This window comes from Anticarsia gemmatalis, chromosome 13 (assembly GCF_050436995.1).
Source record: "Anticarsia gemmatalis isolate Benzon Research Colony breed Stoneville strain chromosome 13, ilAntGemm2 primary, whole genome shotgun sequence".
Classification (NCBI taxonomy): Eukaryota; Metazoa; Arthropoda; class Insecta; order Lepidoptera; family Erebidae; genus Anticarsia; species Anticarsia gemmatalis.
The window spans coordinates 3,652,089-3,669,625 of record NC_134757.1 but is presented as its reverse complement, the minus strand read 5'-3'; the positions used below and the strand labels follow the sequence as shown (position 1 = coordinate 3,669,625).

The following is a 17,537-nucleotide window of genomic DNA, read 5'->3' as shown; positions in this document are numbered from 1 at the left end:
TAAAAACTTTAAGCAATAAATGCATTCAAAAAGTTATATCGCAATCATGACGTCATAGAAGTTAATAAACATCCGTCATTTCAATAGATAAATCTAGGTTCATCGAGTGCATTTCTGGCTATGATAAAACTAATCCTATTACTGTTCCGCTCGGAACACAAAGGCGGTTTATTTAAATTTGTATGAGTTTCATTTGCACAAAATTATTTGAAATTGTCTGTCTATCTAATGTATTGAGGTCACTGACACTTCAGGTGTTGCGACAGTTTCATTTTAGTTTAATTAAATAGAAAATGATGCTATTCTTCTGTTTAACAATAATGTTTGTATATAGTTTTTAAAGTAAAACATTTGACTCAAAACGATTTTACAAAGTAAAGAAGAAACCATATTCTCCATAAAAAGAAAAAAAAACATATATTTTATATAATTGTTAATAAGGAACAGTGCAGTATTTTGCTTCACTATATACAGTATATAAGGAAACTTAACTACAATCACATTCAATCAATTGTTAGACGATAATTCTACAAATACCCACCTAAAAGAACCACACAAGAATTCTGCACAACTCACTTTAAATTCACTTATCAAACTTAGAGCAAAGATCACTGCAACTAACACTTTCAAAGAAGCTAACACAACAATAATTTTAACAACAATAAATATATAAACAAACTGTTAGAATATGAGAAATAGAAATGGTTGAACAACTTCAATTTTCACGCGAAAATTTGTTTTAAAAAACCAAGTTGAAAAGGTGTAAACAGGTAGACCATGACGCGCCGGTTATCGCTGTATACTGATAACAGAGTGTCAGGTCAAACGAGCAAACGGGGCGTCACCAAGGTACGACTGATAACACGTGATAAGGGGCTCTTAACCTTCCAACTATACTCCAGTGGAAATGGTGTCATCGGTGTTGGTTATAAACACTTATGTCGCGGTTTTCTTTTTAATTTAATTGTTTAATTGTTGATTACTTTACTTACAGTATTGTTTGTTTCTCGTACATCATTTGAAAGGTTCTCTAGACGTTTACGCTAACCCTAACGTTATTACTCTATTGAATATCTTTGAAATTATTCATTACTACTGTTTCATATTAGATATAAGGGGAATTACTTACTCAATCATATTTGCATTAGTTTGTTGAATGTTTCAACCAGGTTACATAGGCCATGGTTGCAACTTTTTAGGCTGACTTCCCATTTGAGATGAAGAATGAACAAACGGTGCATAGAACAGTCAAGCTGCCAGTTCGAAAGGTAGTGAGGGTTCACGTATGTAGTGCAGAGGGTGAAGACCACCATAACCTCTTGATCCCAGGTACGAAGCCATAACCTTCGGGTCTATCCTACTACTCCCGTGAGTTATACTATGCCGTTGTCACTAATTATTTATTAATTTCATTTATAGCTTCGCGACTGTTATACCAGGTCGGTAGAATATGTATAGAGAGTACCTATGTATGTATTTGTCTCAATAGACAGCGAGCCTATTACCACATCGGGTACGTTACTAACTCCGGGATACTATTGAGAATAATCAAATATAAATTATAAAATACAAATGTCCGACCCGGGAATAGAACCCGAGAACTCATGCTCAACAGTCGTTACCGCTCAAACCACAGGGGCAGTCCCTACTAATCAGGGCAAATACGGGAACATACATTAATCATTGCAACATATCTACCTCTACAAAATAATTACACAAGTATAAGGTACAAACGTCACCACGACCGGTCATGTAGTGGTGTAGACAATTGATAACGATAACGTTGGACAAAGGAAACCCGTATCAGTTCTGAAGAAAAACTCACAGATAGCGTTATTTGCACCACTCGAGTATAGACGGGTTCATGAGCTTAGCTTGTTAAGTATTGAATCATCAATAATAATGATTCTCTACAGTCCGTACTATCGAGTATCAAGATTTTGACATTTAAAATGTACTGCTAGACGCGCTAATCAGATTTTCATGCAAAGATTTTCGATAGGACCGGTTGTTGGATAATTGATAATGATAGAGAATCCCTGTACTGTAGCGCGATTCTATACCGTCGGTAATATCGAGTATCGAGGGTTTGACGTTTGAAATGTACTGCTAAAATAGTTCCTACGTCACCCGCTATAGGCACTGATCAGTAGCTCAATTGTCTACAGTCGGCACTATCGAGTATCGAGAGCTCGACATTTAAATGGACTGCCAAAATTGTTTCTACGTCAATCGCTAGAGGCGCTGGTCAGATTTTCATACAAAATCGCGCTACAGTTTTATCGAAACTAACAAACATGAATGCATACCACGTATCTCAGTTGACGACTAGTGTACGTCGAATTCACACGTTAATCACTGATCTAAGGGCCACTGCTTTTAAATACTGGTCAACTGAGATACTACAGAGTGGCTATCAAATTGAGGATAAAAAAGTAGTTGTCAATTAAAATGTATCACTCTTCATTCGTTTTATTATATTCCGATACAAGTGCTCTGCAAGACAGTACCTAAGGTATCTATTTTTTGGAAACGTTACCGGTGACAACCGAATTGGTGGAAGATTAACATTTTATTTAGTAAAACCAAAGCTATGCTATAATGTCTGTTTCAGTAAAGCCAAACGGTTGCCATCAGAAGGAATTCGATCATTAGACTCGACTGTATGTATTTTTAGTCCCTTAACAACATTCTAACGTCTCTTTTCTTCCAAACATCCCACATTTTTACAGTAAACAAATCTTTTGTTTACGAAAAAGGTAGGACTAGCCAACACTCGTACAAACATTGATTCGCACCCTTAAGATAAAAACGACGGAAGTCAAAAATAGCTAATTTTCGAATAACCACATAATATTTTTTATATGTTGAAACTTTCGTATTCTTTTAAGTATTAAGTGACAATGTTTATACTGTAAATTCTGAGTAGTCCGACTATTATTACAATTTAAAATAATTCAGTGTTAGTTGAAGAAACATACATAGCTTCACGCATTTTTCCCAAAATGCTAGGCAGTGATCAAAGAACGTTATTTGATACGATCTTTACTAACTTTTTTTTGTTTCCACCAGAATATTTTCGAAAGAGTTATTGATTTACCTACTTAAATGAACTTTAAGTAATATTATGACAATTACTAAACGTTTTATATTTTGAATTACGTCGTTTTTGTTCTATAAGATCGTTGTATATTATTGGAGTTGTCATCTCGGTGTGTACGCCACTTGACAGTTGGCGGGCACCTGGTGCGGTGACGTCACGAACTCACGAGCTAATTTGGGCGAGACGAGGTCATGACCCGACGCCCTGCGCCCGCGCACTCACACTGCCACCCGAAATGTTGTCAATGTGGGAATAGTTTCTAATGACCTTTTTAATAGTTAAGTACCGATATTACGCAAAGGAATGCTTTGTTCTTCACTTGTCTTTGTTCAATGAGTATGGAGACTACCTACATATGTCAAATTATTGTTACTAATACACTGAAGAAACTGAAGTATGGGAAAACTTTTTACTGAATACTTTTCTAATAAATCTGAAATTCAAGATAGCTTCTCTCTCTCTCTTTTAAGATATTGTTGACTCATGTTATTAATCTAACAGAATCGTTACTTTTCTATTGTCATATTAAATTAGCCTCTTGTCTAATACCAGACACGTTACCAAACTCTTTTAAGATTGAAAATAATCCTACATAAATTATAAAAAGACCGATTGCCTTTCGGGAAAGGACCCAGGTCTTTATAATTACCAGTCGTATACCTTACAGATCGCACCACAGAGGCATTTTGTTCTAGCCAAAACGCCATTTAAAATATTTTAACGGTATGTATTGCCTAGATACAATTGACATGCCGCCTTCTTTTAATTATGTCTTCATGCCACAACTGATGCCAAAAGTTTGTTTATGTTGATTTAACACGAAGTTCTAATTGTGGACTTCGCACCCATTATTCTATAGCCAATTTGTCTTTACGTAAAATACATAGATAGTTAGATACTACCTACTATGTAGTAACTGTAGCGGCTCGCTACATACAGCGACATCTACTAGGACCAGCGCGCAACCAACCACCACGCGCAGTGTGACTGACGTCACAAGTCCTAGATCGCGCTATCGAAGTTTGCACGGCAACTGACTATATATACAAGTTCCCGACTACAACAGTCGGGCAGCCTAGGCCCACCAGGCATGATCACCTCGCCTGGTCGGAGGATCCTCCCTTTGTGTTGGAGGAACATGATCACCTCGTTCCTCCACAGTGGTGACCCCGACGTGATTGGAAGCAGCCTTCACGAAGATCAGACCAGCAGCAGCAAACCTTCGCACCCTCATCACTCCTCACTCCTACAGCAGCAGTCGTACAACTCCAGCCAGCATCTTCGGCCACACCAGGGCACTCCACGAACATGTCGCTCACGCACATGACTGGCATACCCTACGGCCTCAGCGGCATCCAACCTGGGCATCATCGTCACGGTACTCTGACGCACCCAGGGCACCGCAACGCTTCGTCTCGACTCACCGCAGACAACAAGCACCTCGCCCCGACTCACTGGGGACACTTCACCGCACACCGCACACCGCACCTCTCCGACTCACTGGAGTTAGCGGCATACAGTTCCGACTCACTGGGACTAGCGGCATACAGTTCCGACTCACTGGGACTAGCGGAATTCGGGTTCCGACTCACTGGAACTCATCAATGCATGGCACTGGAGAGACTGACTGACATGAAGAGAAGATCGACCTACGGTCTGAGGGGGAGTGATGTAGCGGCTCGCTACATACAGCGACATCTACTAGGACCAGCGCGCAACCAACCACCACGCGCAGTGTGACTGACGTCACAAGTCCTAGATCGCGCTATCGAAGTTTGCACGGCAACTGACTATATATACAAGTTCCCGACTACAACAGTCGGGCAGCCTAGGCCCACCAGGCATGATCACCTCGCCTGGTCGGAGGATCCTCCCTTTGGTTGGAGGAACATGATCACCTCGTTCCTCCACATAACTAAAGAAAATTCATTTCAGATAGGTGTAAAAAAAGGTATCGGTTAAAAAAATTACACCACAATAATAAACATTATAAATATCTTTAATTTATTAAAATCGGTATGTAAATTTATTTGATTTTATCATTAAGGCGGTACCAGTAGAGCCATCTATCGACATTTCCACCAAACACTGCGAGTATTTCACTCATATTTTTTTAGTAACAACAATGCCTGCCTATATTCGGTATGTTAGTTTCCCCCCACCTCTAGCCGCAAAAATAACGCCAAATAATTCGTGACGTATAGTATTTCACTGAAATTGATAATTTTAAATAACGTAAATTAATATTTTGTTACAGATGTGAGGAACCTATTCGCGTACGCTAGTAATATATTAATAAAAGATAACATAATTATAATCCTATTTACATAACTACCTACTTAGAAATAAACAAAATTATAGATTTTATTTGTAAAGCTTAAAAAATATTGCCATATCCTTAAAACATAACGTCTAAGTCTGTAGTACGTATATATCACATTTAAAAAGCAATAAAAAAATCACTGAATATTTTTATGAGTTATTGATTTTCATCACGTACTCATAACCGAAGATGCTGGCAGTGTTCCACGGCTCCACGCCGATATGCGCCTAATCCAGGAATAACTAGACTAAGGTCGTGACCTGTCCACCTTGCTTCTCGTTGCCGTCTCCTTGACGTACACCCGATTTTATTTAGCTCGAACTTATGTAATATATTGTGTTTTATAATACTCGAACTAAAAAATATGTCCACGACGTAGTTGATGAGTAATTAAAATGTGTCAATAGATTTGACTACCGATCAAATCAGCTACTTTTTAACCCCCGACAGAAAAAGAGGGGTGTTATAAGTTTGACGTGTGTGTGTGTCTGTCTGTCTGTGCCATCATAACTCCCGAACGGATGCAGTGATTTCAATTTAGTTTTTTTTGAATTAAAGATTACTTATCTGTTCCAAGGCTCCACGCCGATATGCACCTAATCCAGGAATAACTAGACTAAGGTCGTGACCTGTCCACCTTGCTTCTCGTTGCCGTCTCCTTGACGTACACCCGATTTTATTTAGCTCGAACTTATGTAATATTTTGTGTTTTATAATACTCGGACTAAAAAATATGTCCACGACGTAGTTGATGAGTAATTAAAATGTGTCAATAGATTTGACTACCGGTCAAATCAGCTCCTCTTTATGAAATGATTTTTTTTTAATATAGTAAATGCGACACTGTGACGTCACGCACCCATACTTTCATTGGAATCATTGGGATTTTAAAATGAAAAACATTCATAACACAAGCATTTTGGATGAACCTTTTATGAGTGCGTTTTTTTTTTCAATCCTGTACCGTATTGCAATGAATCCTATAATATTTCAAATGTTGATTAGATAACAAAATAAAAATATAGTGTGTTGTTTGTCTTCTAAAATCACAATAGTGAACTATGAGGTGCGTTGCGGAGAAAGAAGTGAATATTATGCACTTCTGTATACAACTTCTAACAATGCTTATGATATAATCAAATGCAAAAGGAAAAACGTCCAAAAAATCCTGAACCTTGTAACGTAAGAGTTTATTGTTTGATAGAGCACCTGTTTTCATTCGCTCTTGATACATAACCTATTTTGTACCAGTATTGTGTTAGCCCTTACCGTGGTCGGTGTTGAAGAACAAAATGAAAACTGTAGTTCACTTCAAATTGGTTTGTGGAATTTTAAATTTATACTTCTCTCTAGGGAAGGGAATATGATAATAGTTAATAATATTTTCTAGTTTATATTGTTATTAATGGTTTAATTTACTTATTTCCCTTTAAAGTACAACCAATAGTAATTGAACATGTTTTTAATATATGCAACTTTTTACAGGTCCTGCTTATACAGCTTACGTGCCTACTTCGAAATGCAAGAACAAATTACTACGACCCATTTTACCAGCCGGCGGAACAAGATTATCCATCGCAAGAGGACACCTCCGATATGGACCACGGCCACGACCACCACCATCACCACGAACGATCCAACCACAATTATAACCACGACCAAGATTACGAAGCTGAAGGGAAATTGAGGAGGTATTCTTATGAAGAAGACGAATGCTATTCTTGCGCTTGCAATAAATGTGATAATCCACCCCAATGCTGCAAACAAGTTTGCGAAAGCTGCCCCAAAAGACCGGTCATAGCACCACCGCCACAGATGCAAATGCCCATGCAACAAATCCCGATGTCGATGCCGCATATGCAAATGACGATGCCTCAAATGCCAATGCAGATGCCACCAAACCCATTAGCTCCATCCTTCTCCAGCTCAATACCGGGCCAAAATCTAGTATTCTTTCCATTTCCAACTAATTTTGTGAATTTACTCAAGCAAATTACGCCGGCAGAAGTGAAGAAGCCAGATGTCCAAACTACTACTGAAGCTACGACGACTACTGAAGCTCCAACGACGACGACCACTCAAGCGACAACAACCACAACTACACCACCTCCACCCCCGCCCGAAGTAGAAGAACAGACGGAAAACTATAAACCACCAAATCAGTACTTGAGAAATAGATATGACAACAGCATGTTAGAATCTGTTCTCAAAGGCAACATTGACGCTATTTCCAATATTATTATGAAAAATCCAGAGAAAGCACGCAACGCAGAAAATAAGTATATGCTGACGGCTCTAAGGAAGACAAAACCCACGTGGGTGCCCAAGTTTGGCATTGTACCGATCTCAGATAACATGGCAGAGAAACTAATGTCACAGTTGCGTGATGTAAAGGGTTTACGACGCAGACCAAAAAGAGTAGCCGTGTTTGAAACTGAATAGATTTTCTGAATTTTGTATTTTTTTATGCTTATGTTTATGGAATATTTTTCTATTGTTTATTGAGTATTGTACGAGAAAATTTTATAAAAACAAGTAAGTAGTGTGTGAGTATTTGAAATTATAGGAAGTATGTACCATAATTTCATATAATTTTCTTTAAACAAAGTGCGTCATAATATTGTACAATGCCTTGCGCACATAGTACATTACAGAAAAGCCATCATTTTTAGTGTTTCTTAGAGCATTAAAAAAGTTATTTCTCTATAAAAATGTATTGCACACAATCAGATTGCCGACAAAACTATGATGTTTGTTACACATTTGTTTGAAAATAAAAAGTTCCACGATGTATTCGATTATTTAAATTGCATCAAACAAGTTTTAAAAATCTCCTAGCCAAAGGCTTTCAACAAAATATGAATTTGGTAAGTCTACAACACAATTCAGGCCCGATATTCTATATTGTTTAAGCTACTTTTCGATAGTCGGCCTTTGTTATCAAATTTAATCAATTCATAAGTAAAACATACTGCTATCTTCTTTCAGATCGTTAACACTTTATTAGTTTGTCATCTACTGGAAACTAGTTTGTCGCAATATAGTGCAGAATCAAACAATGATAATCTTGATTCAAGGTCGATAAACGAACTATCAGATAATTCTCGTCATCTAAGATCACGCTCATGCCGCAGAAATCTAGGAAGATGTAGATGTGACTGCCAATCAAGACCTAGTAGATGTTGTAGAAACTATTGCAGTAAGAAATGCAGTAGCCGTACACCAAGTACACAGTCATTTCCAGCCCCAGATATGGAACCTATACCTCCTCAATTCTTGCCTGCGCCATTTCCAGCCTTTCCACCAGCATTCCCACCTCCACAACCAATCCCTGTACCTTTTCCGATGCCAATCATATTTGTTCATACTGAAGCTACTAATTGCACGTCATCGCTCGATGTCGAATCGACAATTACAACTACAACAACACCATTAACAACAACAACATCAACAACACTAACACCAACATCACCAACATCAGCTGAAATATCTATTGAAACTACAATGAGAACAACTGTTACTGAAGAAGATACTGTCGCTACAACACGATCGTCAACAATATCAACAACAACGGAACCACTTACTATGACTGCGCGAAGAACTAGAGATAGAGAGCTCACATCATCCACGCTTATACCATTTGCTACAAAAAGAAGAGCTATAACATCTTCAACATTGTTTTTACCTTTCAACACATTTTCAACCGCGTTATTTTTATTAGATAACGCACGAAAATATGGCGCAGGAGATAACTATGCTAGAACTAGGAGTCTCAATAATGGGTACACCTATAGACCTAGGCCACTGGCTAAGCCGAGAGCATTTCCGAAATATGGATTAGTTCGTATTCCCAAAAAAGTGGCGTTAGAAATGATTCAAAAATTACAAAATGAAAGGCGAGAGATCCTTGCAAGGAAATCTTTTTTAGAAAAACATTTGAATTCGTTGCGAAGGACAAATAAACTATTATATAATGACCGTGTGTATTAGGAAATATCAAAATAAATTGTTTGTGTCATTGGTTTTGCTAATGGTAATGCTGTATAAGCATCATAGACGAAGATGTGAGTAATAAGTACCGATTAATAAATTGAAATTCTTAACTTAATCGATGATTTTGCAAAAATAATGTATAGGGTACTTTAGTAAAGTATAATATTTTTAAGACTACATAAAATAATTAACTCTGTTCTTCCAATTCTAATAATATTATTATTAGTTGTAATACACTACACACTACACACTACTACACTCATAAGTATTTTTATAAAATAAATACGTTGAATTTGTTAGTTGTTTCTTGTTACGAGTAATCAAGTATTTTGATTGATCCGATCTATCCGTGATCGGTTTCCCGATTCCGCCATTGGTTCATTGTCAATAGGGTGTGAAATAGATAAAGAAATATTATATCTAATACACACACACAGCAACTAAAATACAGTTCTTGAAGGAATGCACGTCCCTAACCTGCACTATCGTAGTGGACTCAAGGCCTGAACCTTTTCTCATTCCCATGTCCAGCAGAAGGACAACTGAAAGATAACTATCAATTAAGTTAAGCTGTGATCATGAAAGGGGAAATCTTGGTTATGTCAGGTGTACTTACGTCACATAACAAATAAATAAATGAGATTTAATCCATTACCGCTATACTATCGGGCATGAAATTCTACCCTCTTTTCTCATAATGAGAAAGTGGAAAGGCATTGAGTCACGCTTGTTATAACATTTGTATATAATTCTATCTATTGTCTTATGATTACAATAAGAAATATACCTACAATTATTTCTATCAATTGCTACCTACGAGAGGATGATAGCAGGTGTCTCGACTGTGCCAACTGCCAGTAAATGGGAAAAATAATAGCCAAAGGGCCAATTCTCCTAATTTTTGTCACTGAATTTGAGAATCCGTAATGAGATGATACATCTATGCATAATCAACAATGTAAATCAACGCGAATCCAAAAATTGTCTTTTTGATTATTACATAGACAGGGAATATTTTTTTTAATTGGTCTACTAAATAATACTTGATTATTTTTACGATACAATGCGTTGAGGAAAATAATGTAAAAATATATAAATACAATACTGTCGTGTAATATTGCGAATAATTATATATTGTTATTATTTTTACAGCGAATAATTACTGCTTTATTATACATTTTATATAACTTCGTTTAGTTAGATAGGTACTATCTTTAAATACTTTTAATGAAGCTTTCTACAAAAGCTTTTACGTTTTTACATACTTTTTAAACTTGAAGGTAGTTATACTTACTTTCAAAATGACTTCAAAACTAGCCGTTACAAATCACAATTCCATTTTCAAACACAAAACGAACACATCAGAATTTAAACATCGAACACAAGAGCACGGTCACGGGAAACGTCACATATTTTTTTTTAGAAACGCTAGTTTATAGTAATTATTGTTTGTGGTATAAATTAATTGATTTAGTATTGTTTAGACAATGTGCCGCGACAAATACTGCGTGGCCTGACCTTTCAGAAGTCGACGAGACTGCGCCCGAGTCGTGCGGGGTCACCACAGATGTATTTTTAGAGTTTAAAGTTCAAAATACGACTGTTTCAAGACGGGATGACCGCCCGCAGCTTCCGTGCGTGATCGTGTTATGTTATTGGGAATAGATTACGTTAAGATAACGCCTGAAATACTATTAAAAAGCTCTAAAAGATTCTTAATTTATTATTGAAAATTGATTAATTAGTAAGTGTTAAGGAAATTAACCTTCAGCGTTGTGTATCAGTTAATTGTACATAAGAAACTAAGAAATAGAATTTATTTGCATGCAAATTCTATAAAATGTCAGTTATACTAACCTACTTCTTAAGCATATTTAGATACCTACTAAATCATAAGTAGTAATAAGTCACAACAATAATTATGTTCCGAAGCTTTAAATAAAAAGACATAAGGCGTATTAAAATTTCACCCAATTAAATGATACGGCAATAGATTTTAAAATATTTTATCATTTTCAATAAACGCTATGGTAAAAATCCCGCCAAAACTGTCTGCATGACGTCAAAGGGAAGCTGTCAATGTGTGCGTCGCACGCGCACACAGACACACACATGCGCACACAGACACACACATGCGCACACAACGCGACAGGTCAACAGTAAGCTATTTTCGCACTACCATCCCGCCATCGTATTTAAAAGCAATTTTACTTGATCAAAACCAAACGATTTGGGTCACAATCATAAAACAAAGTCGAATAAAAAATAAAGAGTTCGCAGAGGATAAAAATTGTACAAAGTAGGTTACGATTTACAAGAATCAATTGTCTATATTACTTCTTAGCTAGCCCGAGGACCCCGCTTTCGTCGTTTTTTCCTTGGCAAGAAATAATTGCCAGTGTCTATTTTCGGGATATTATTTATTACTATCCACAAAATCTGAATCGATTCAGCAACAAAAAAGAAGATAAGAAACTTACTCGCACAACTATTTTTTAAGTCGAATATATTTGGGTATTGTTTTTTCTCAAATTCATGTAACTATTTAAAGGTTAATTTCACTGTTGTACTTATGGACCAAGATCCCAGAGCTGCCAGACCTACGTCATTTTAGCAAAGCTGAAACTTTGAGGATTGTTAGTATAAAGGGTCTGTTAAGAGGTATGCACATCCACTACCTTGAAAGCGGGGCCGTTTCTGAGGTAGCGCGGAGTGAAGGTGCGTAAAAAACGACCCAACCCACGTTATAGTAGCAAAGTTGGTTTTCAGATATGTTATTAATGATATTATGTAGAATTAAAATTGACTATTGCCAGACCGTTTCCCGGGGCCATTACTTCTGCCAGACGCCTTAAATGTTATAAAAAAATGAGGTCAACTACGTCATAGTAGCAAGCCTAAATTTTATATATGTTATTAAAGGTGCAATTTTAAGACCCCCTGTATGCGGACAGACCATTCCGCAGGGCCCTTCGTCCCCTAGACGCCATTAAACTTTCCCTATGAGTGCGAGAGTAAGAGCATTATTCATACGCATAAATGAAAAACAATTGAATTAAAAAAATAAAAATTGAAAAATTATTGAATACTAACTGACCCGCGCGTCTTTGCTTGCGTCACTTAAGAGAAATAGGTCAAAATGTTACATAAACGGGTTATGTAACATTTTTCACTGGTACTCTGCTCCTATTGGTCGTAGCGTGATGATATATAGCTTATAGCTTTTCTCAATAAATAGGCTATCCAACAGTAAAATATTTTTTTATTCGCACCAGTAGTTCCTGAGATTAGCGCGTTCACACAAACAAACAAACTTCTCAGCTTTATAAAATTAGTATAGATTAAAAGTACTTGGAATGTTTAGAAAGATAAGTAACATTATTTTGGGAATTATTTTAAAAATAGATATGGTTTACACTATTCACAAAAATTATGAAAAAAAATTTGTAGTCATTCATCATCATCATCATTATCTGAGCTCTTACTTCCCTCATCAAATTGAATATTTAAATCATGTCCACCATCGTCTTCATTGTTACTTGAATTCTCTGTAAAAAAAAATGTAGGTAATGATGTTGAAAACAGTTACAAGTAGGTATATTTAAATAATTTATAGTTAAAATAAAATACCTAATTCGTTTTCAAGTGATTCGCTTACGAAACTTGGCAAGATGCTGCATGGCTACAACTTTTCATTAACACGTATACAGTCGGCGATTTGAATGAGAAATTCCACCGGCAAAATGTTAAAAAATTCGACGCAAGTAATTTACCTCCTTGTAAATCTGAATTGCTTCAACAATTTCGACGAGCAAATTATATTGCGGGTGTCTGGAGTAATGCTCATATAAAGCGTCCTAGCATTATAAGCCCAGCAAATAAAGGGTGGGTTCTAAAGGATAACCATTATCATTTTAAGTGGTTTGATGGTGACCAATTGCCAAGTTTCGTAAGCGAATCACTTGAAAACGAATTAGGTATTTTATTTTAACTATAAATTATTTAAATATACCTACTTGTAACTGTTTTCAACATCATTACCTACATTTTTTTTACAGAGAATTCAAGTAACAATGAAGACGATGGTGGACATGATTTAAATATTCAATTTGATGAGGGAAGTAAGAGCTCAGATAATGATGATGATGATGAATGACTACAAATTTTTTTTCATAATTTTTGTGAATAGTGTAAACCATATCTATTTTTAAAATAATTCCCAAAATAATGTTACTTATCTTTCTAAACATTCCAAGTACTTTTAATCTATACTAATTTTATAAAGCTGAGAAGTTTGTTTGTTTGTGTGAACGCGCTAATCTCAGGAACTACTGGTGCGAATAAAAAAATATTTTACTGTTGGATAGCCTATTTATTGAGAAAAGCTATAAGCTATATATCATCACGCTACGACCAATAGGAGCAGAGTACCAGTGAAAAATGTTACATAACCCGTTTATGTAACATTTTGACCTATTTCTCTTAAGTGACGCAAGCAAAGACGCGCGGGTCAGTTAGTATTCAATAATTTTTCAATTTTTATTTTTTTAATTCAATTGTTTTTCATTTATGCGTATGAATAATGCTCTTACTCTCGCACTCATAGGGAAAGTTTAATGGCGTCTAGGGGACGAAGGGCCCTGCGGAATGGTCTGTCCGCATACAGGGGGTCTTAAAATTGCACCTTTAATAACATATATAAAATTTAGGCTTGCTACTATGACGTAGTTGACCTCATTTTTTTATAACATTTAAGGCGTCTGGCAGAAGTAATGGCCCCGGGAAACGGTCTGGCAATAGTCAATTTTAATTCTACATAATATCATTAATAACATATCTGAAAACCAACTTTGCTACTATAACGTGGGTTGGGTCGTTTTTTACGCACCTTCACTCCGCGCTACCTCAGAAACGGCCCCGCTTTCAAGGTAGTGGATGTGCATACCTCTTAACAGACCCTTTATACTAACAATCCTCAAAGTTTCAGCTTTGCTAAAATGACGTAGGTCTGGCAGCTCTGGGATCTTACTCTATTAGTTAATGGTAAGAGAACATTGGCGCGCTTTAAACTGATAGGTAGAGGTAGTATAAGTAAAGGAGTGCTCATGTACTAAGCAGCTTTACTTTCCCAAAAACCTTGCTCTTGAAAAGAAATCTTCACCTATATAAAGGAGTAAATCATTTTCCTGCGCTCCTTAGTCCAAGATAGGTCAATGACCCAGGAAAGTTTTTGGGAAAACCTTGACAAGAGTGACACAGTGAGCACAAAATAGGGATAGCTGGAATTATTGGAATGAGCCAGCAGAGAAAAGTTAGGAATAGTGACTTGATGTTGTATTATCACCAGTGTAAAAACATAATAATCTAAGAGTTGTGATTTTTAATTGTATTCGTTTCGCTCTCTCATTACGAAGAACTTGATGGTTTTTAACTTTATGGGTCTTCCATACACTTATTTATTTATTTATTACAGCCACTTGTCAATTAGTCATATTATACTGTGGCCGTCTCGTTCCCAGTGATACGATCTAATTGTTTAACTGCTTACTCAATAAAGGACAGAACAATTACGACGCATTTAGGTTGATATATTGATTGATTGTGTTTTATTCTGTCTTAGGAATGCAGAGAGATACTGTTTCGAAATTTAGGCTTACTTCGAATTTAGATTGAATAGTTATAAGACCAAACAACGTCACTTGGTACAATCTCTACATACATACGATGGTACTGTTTTCGCTTCATTCACATTTTGTACATACCCGTCAAATATGTATGTAAAACCAAAGTACAAAAAACCCCACGAGTCGCAACTCGCTCTTTAAAGAATACCATTAGCCTTCAGTTAGGAAATTAGTATTTCTTTAAGATTTTGCTGTACATCATTTCAATTTCCCTATGAGGCCGACATAGCCTTTTGTTGGCTAAAGGCCTTGCCAATAAATTTGAGTAAAAAAAAAAGAATATCATTATCAAGCACTACATCCAATATTTTCAATAATATATGTATGTATCTACTTCTCTTTTTAGAGCATCTTCACCTTGTAAATCGTGTAAATGTAAACACACAAAATCGACAGTTAATTAAATGATTAGCATTATTTACAACAACATTATTTACAAGACTACAGCGGAGATTACTGTGCCTAATGTAATGCCTATAATGAAGTCTATAAATCCAACTTTACAATAGAAGTGAATGTCATGTTTTATAGATAATTTAAAATGGAAAGCGATCGGCTATCTTCCTTAGTGCGTGGTTATTTAATGCTCTCGTTCTTCCGCTATTTAGAAGTGAAGCAAGTGTGTTTAGTCTTAGGAAATACACTAACGTAAGACGTACACGCATTACTAACGTAAGAATTGAGAAAATTATATCAATTTCTTTTAAATTCATGAGTTCTTCTCTATTTCATACTTTCGCTTCTATTATCTATACATAATATAAATTACTTGTGATAAATTGAAGTCGTTTGAGTAACATCCATTTAACTGGATTAATGGCGTTATTTAGGTCTTAGCCATCCCCTACGGAAAAAAGGCGTGATATAATGTAGGTCTGTTGTAATAAGAATTTGTGTGTGAGATGCAAAAAATGCACCCTAAAGAAAAAAGTAGCTTATCTTGATTCCTAGGCCGGTTGGCTAGGGGCTCGTTCTGATATGAGAACCATTATAGTTAAAAACTCTAAGGGCCCAGGCAAATCTTCGTTACGATCTCTAAGAGGGAGGGTTTTACCTACTACTGAAAACGGTCATTCACACTTGTCTGATACAAAAACTTAAATAGGGTTGCTTTAACATCCCTAATTAGTAATAACATCAAGCAAATTTTGGGCTGCTGATAATAATTTCAACTTAAATTGCCAAATCTATAATCGTTGCAACCGACTCAGCAATCTTAGGTATACTATCAAAAATCTCCTACACTACGGTTCAAACCACAACAGTCGTCTATCAACCTGTTTTCATTGTATTCATTACACACAATGTAGTTTAGCAAGTACACTTGAAATAGCTTTTAGAGCAAATGAGGAAATCCTAACAATGACCGTTCATTTCCTATGCATTAACGATTATTGTAAAGTCATACGTCGAAATAACTATTGCTTTCTAGTCACAAATTTAATGTGTATTACATAAGTTATACTCTTATTAATAAAAATGAGTATAAGGATTTAGTACTCATCAAAGTTCTAATGTTTGCCACCATAACTTTAAAAAAGCTACTAGGTAGGTACCATTGGAATCGATTTACTAGAAAAAACTGGCAAGCGATTTTGGTATTGTTTTCAGTTCCGATAATAATATAAATACTAGAGGATGTTAGTTACAGATCGACGCAAAAACGACTGAATGAATTTATAAACTGATAAATTTTAACTAATTGAAATCTTTCCGTGCAGACGAAGTCTAACAAAGGAAAATAAAAAATAATGCATATTCACGTTAATTGACGTGTCGTATCATGTTATCCTAAGTTCATTACGCTTATTGGAACAATGCCAAAATAATAAAAGATGCATTTCTTTTTTGTTTTCTTTGTTTCTCGTAACTGTAGTCGTTTCCAAGATCCCTACCTACCAATTTTATTGAACTTTAAAGCCAAATATAATATGTTAGAATGAAAGATCTTAACATGTTTGGTATGTAAAGTATAGTCGTTTTATTAAAATTCGATTCATTTATATTAATTTCGGGGCTATAACTAAACAATCATTACTAATTCACCGCGGTGATTACTATGCGTTAATATCAAGCGCCTGAAGAAAAAAAAAGAGCAACGCTGCTCCACGTTAATTGTGGCTCACATATTTACTGAAGGCACGACGTTTATTTGAGTTGTTAAATAACCGGGAAATCAGGAATATAGTAAGCTTCTGCTTTCTATCTCGTGACCCGTAATGAGACCATTGTGAAAAATTCTGAACGCCTGCTTTTGAGGCTATTTTACTGATCCCTTGAAATGATACTCATCCTAATCAGTGATAATCGCCAGCAGTGGGGGCAGCTAGGTAGAGGCAAGTTTAATAGCTTCTTTTCATGCTGCTGCCATTTACCATGTAATATAATTTTTTATTTGGATAATTTATTGTTTCAAATGTGTTCGAAAGTGGAT

At 36.0% G+C, this 17,537-nt stretch overlaps 1 protein-coding gene across 2 annotated transcripts; it reads left to right on the top strand.

Annotated features, from left to right (window-relative positions):
* Positions 1-6,663: 6,663 nt before the first annotated feature.
* On the top strand, positions 6,664-9,709 carry LOC142977761 (uncharacterized). 2 transcript variants are annotated; one of them, XM_076121848.1, is made up of 3 exons: positions 6,664-6,745; positions 6,912-8,293; positions 8,415-9,709. In XM_076121848.1, the coding sequence occupies exons 1-2, from the start codon at positions 6,719-6,721 to the stop codon at positions 7,866-7,868; spliced, it is 984 nt and encodes a 327-aa protein (XP_075977963.1). In that variant the 5' UTR covers positions 6,664-6,718; the 3' UTR covers positions 7,869-8,293; positions 8,415-9,709. The 2 variants fall into 2 exon arrangements, with proteins under 2 accessions (XP_075977963.1, XP_075977964.1); XM_076121849.1 differs by lacking the exon at positions 6,664-6,745 and adding an exon at positions 6,758-6,798.
* The last annotated feature ends 7,828 nt before the right edge of the window (positions 9,710-17,537 follow it).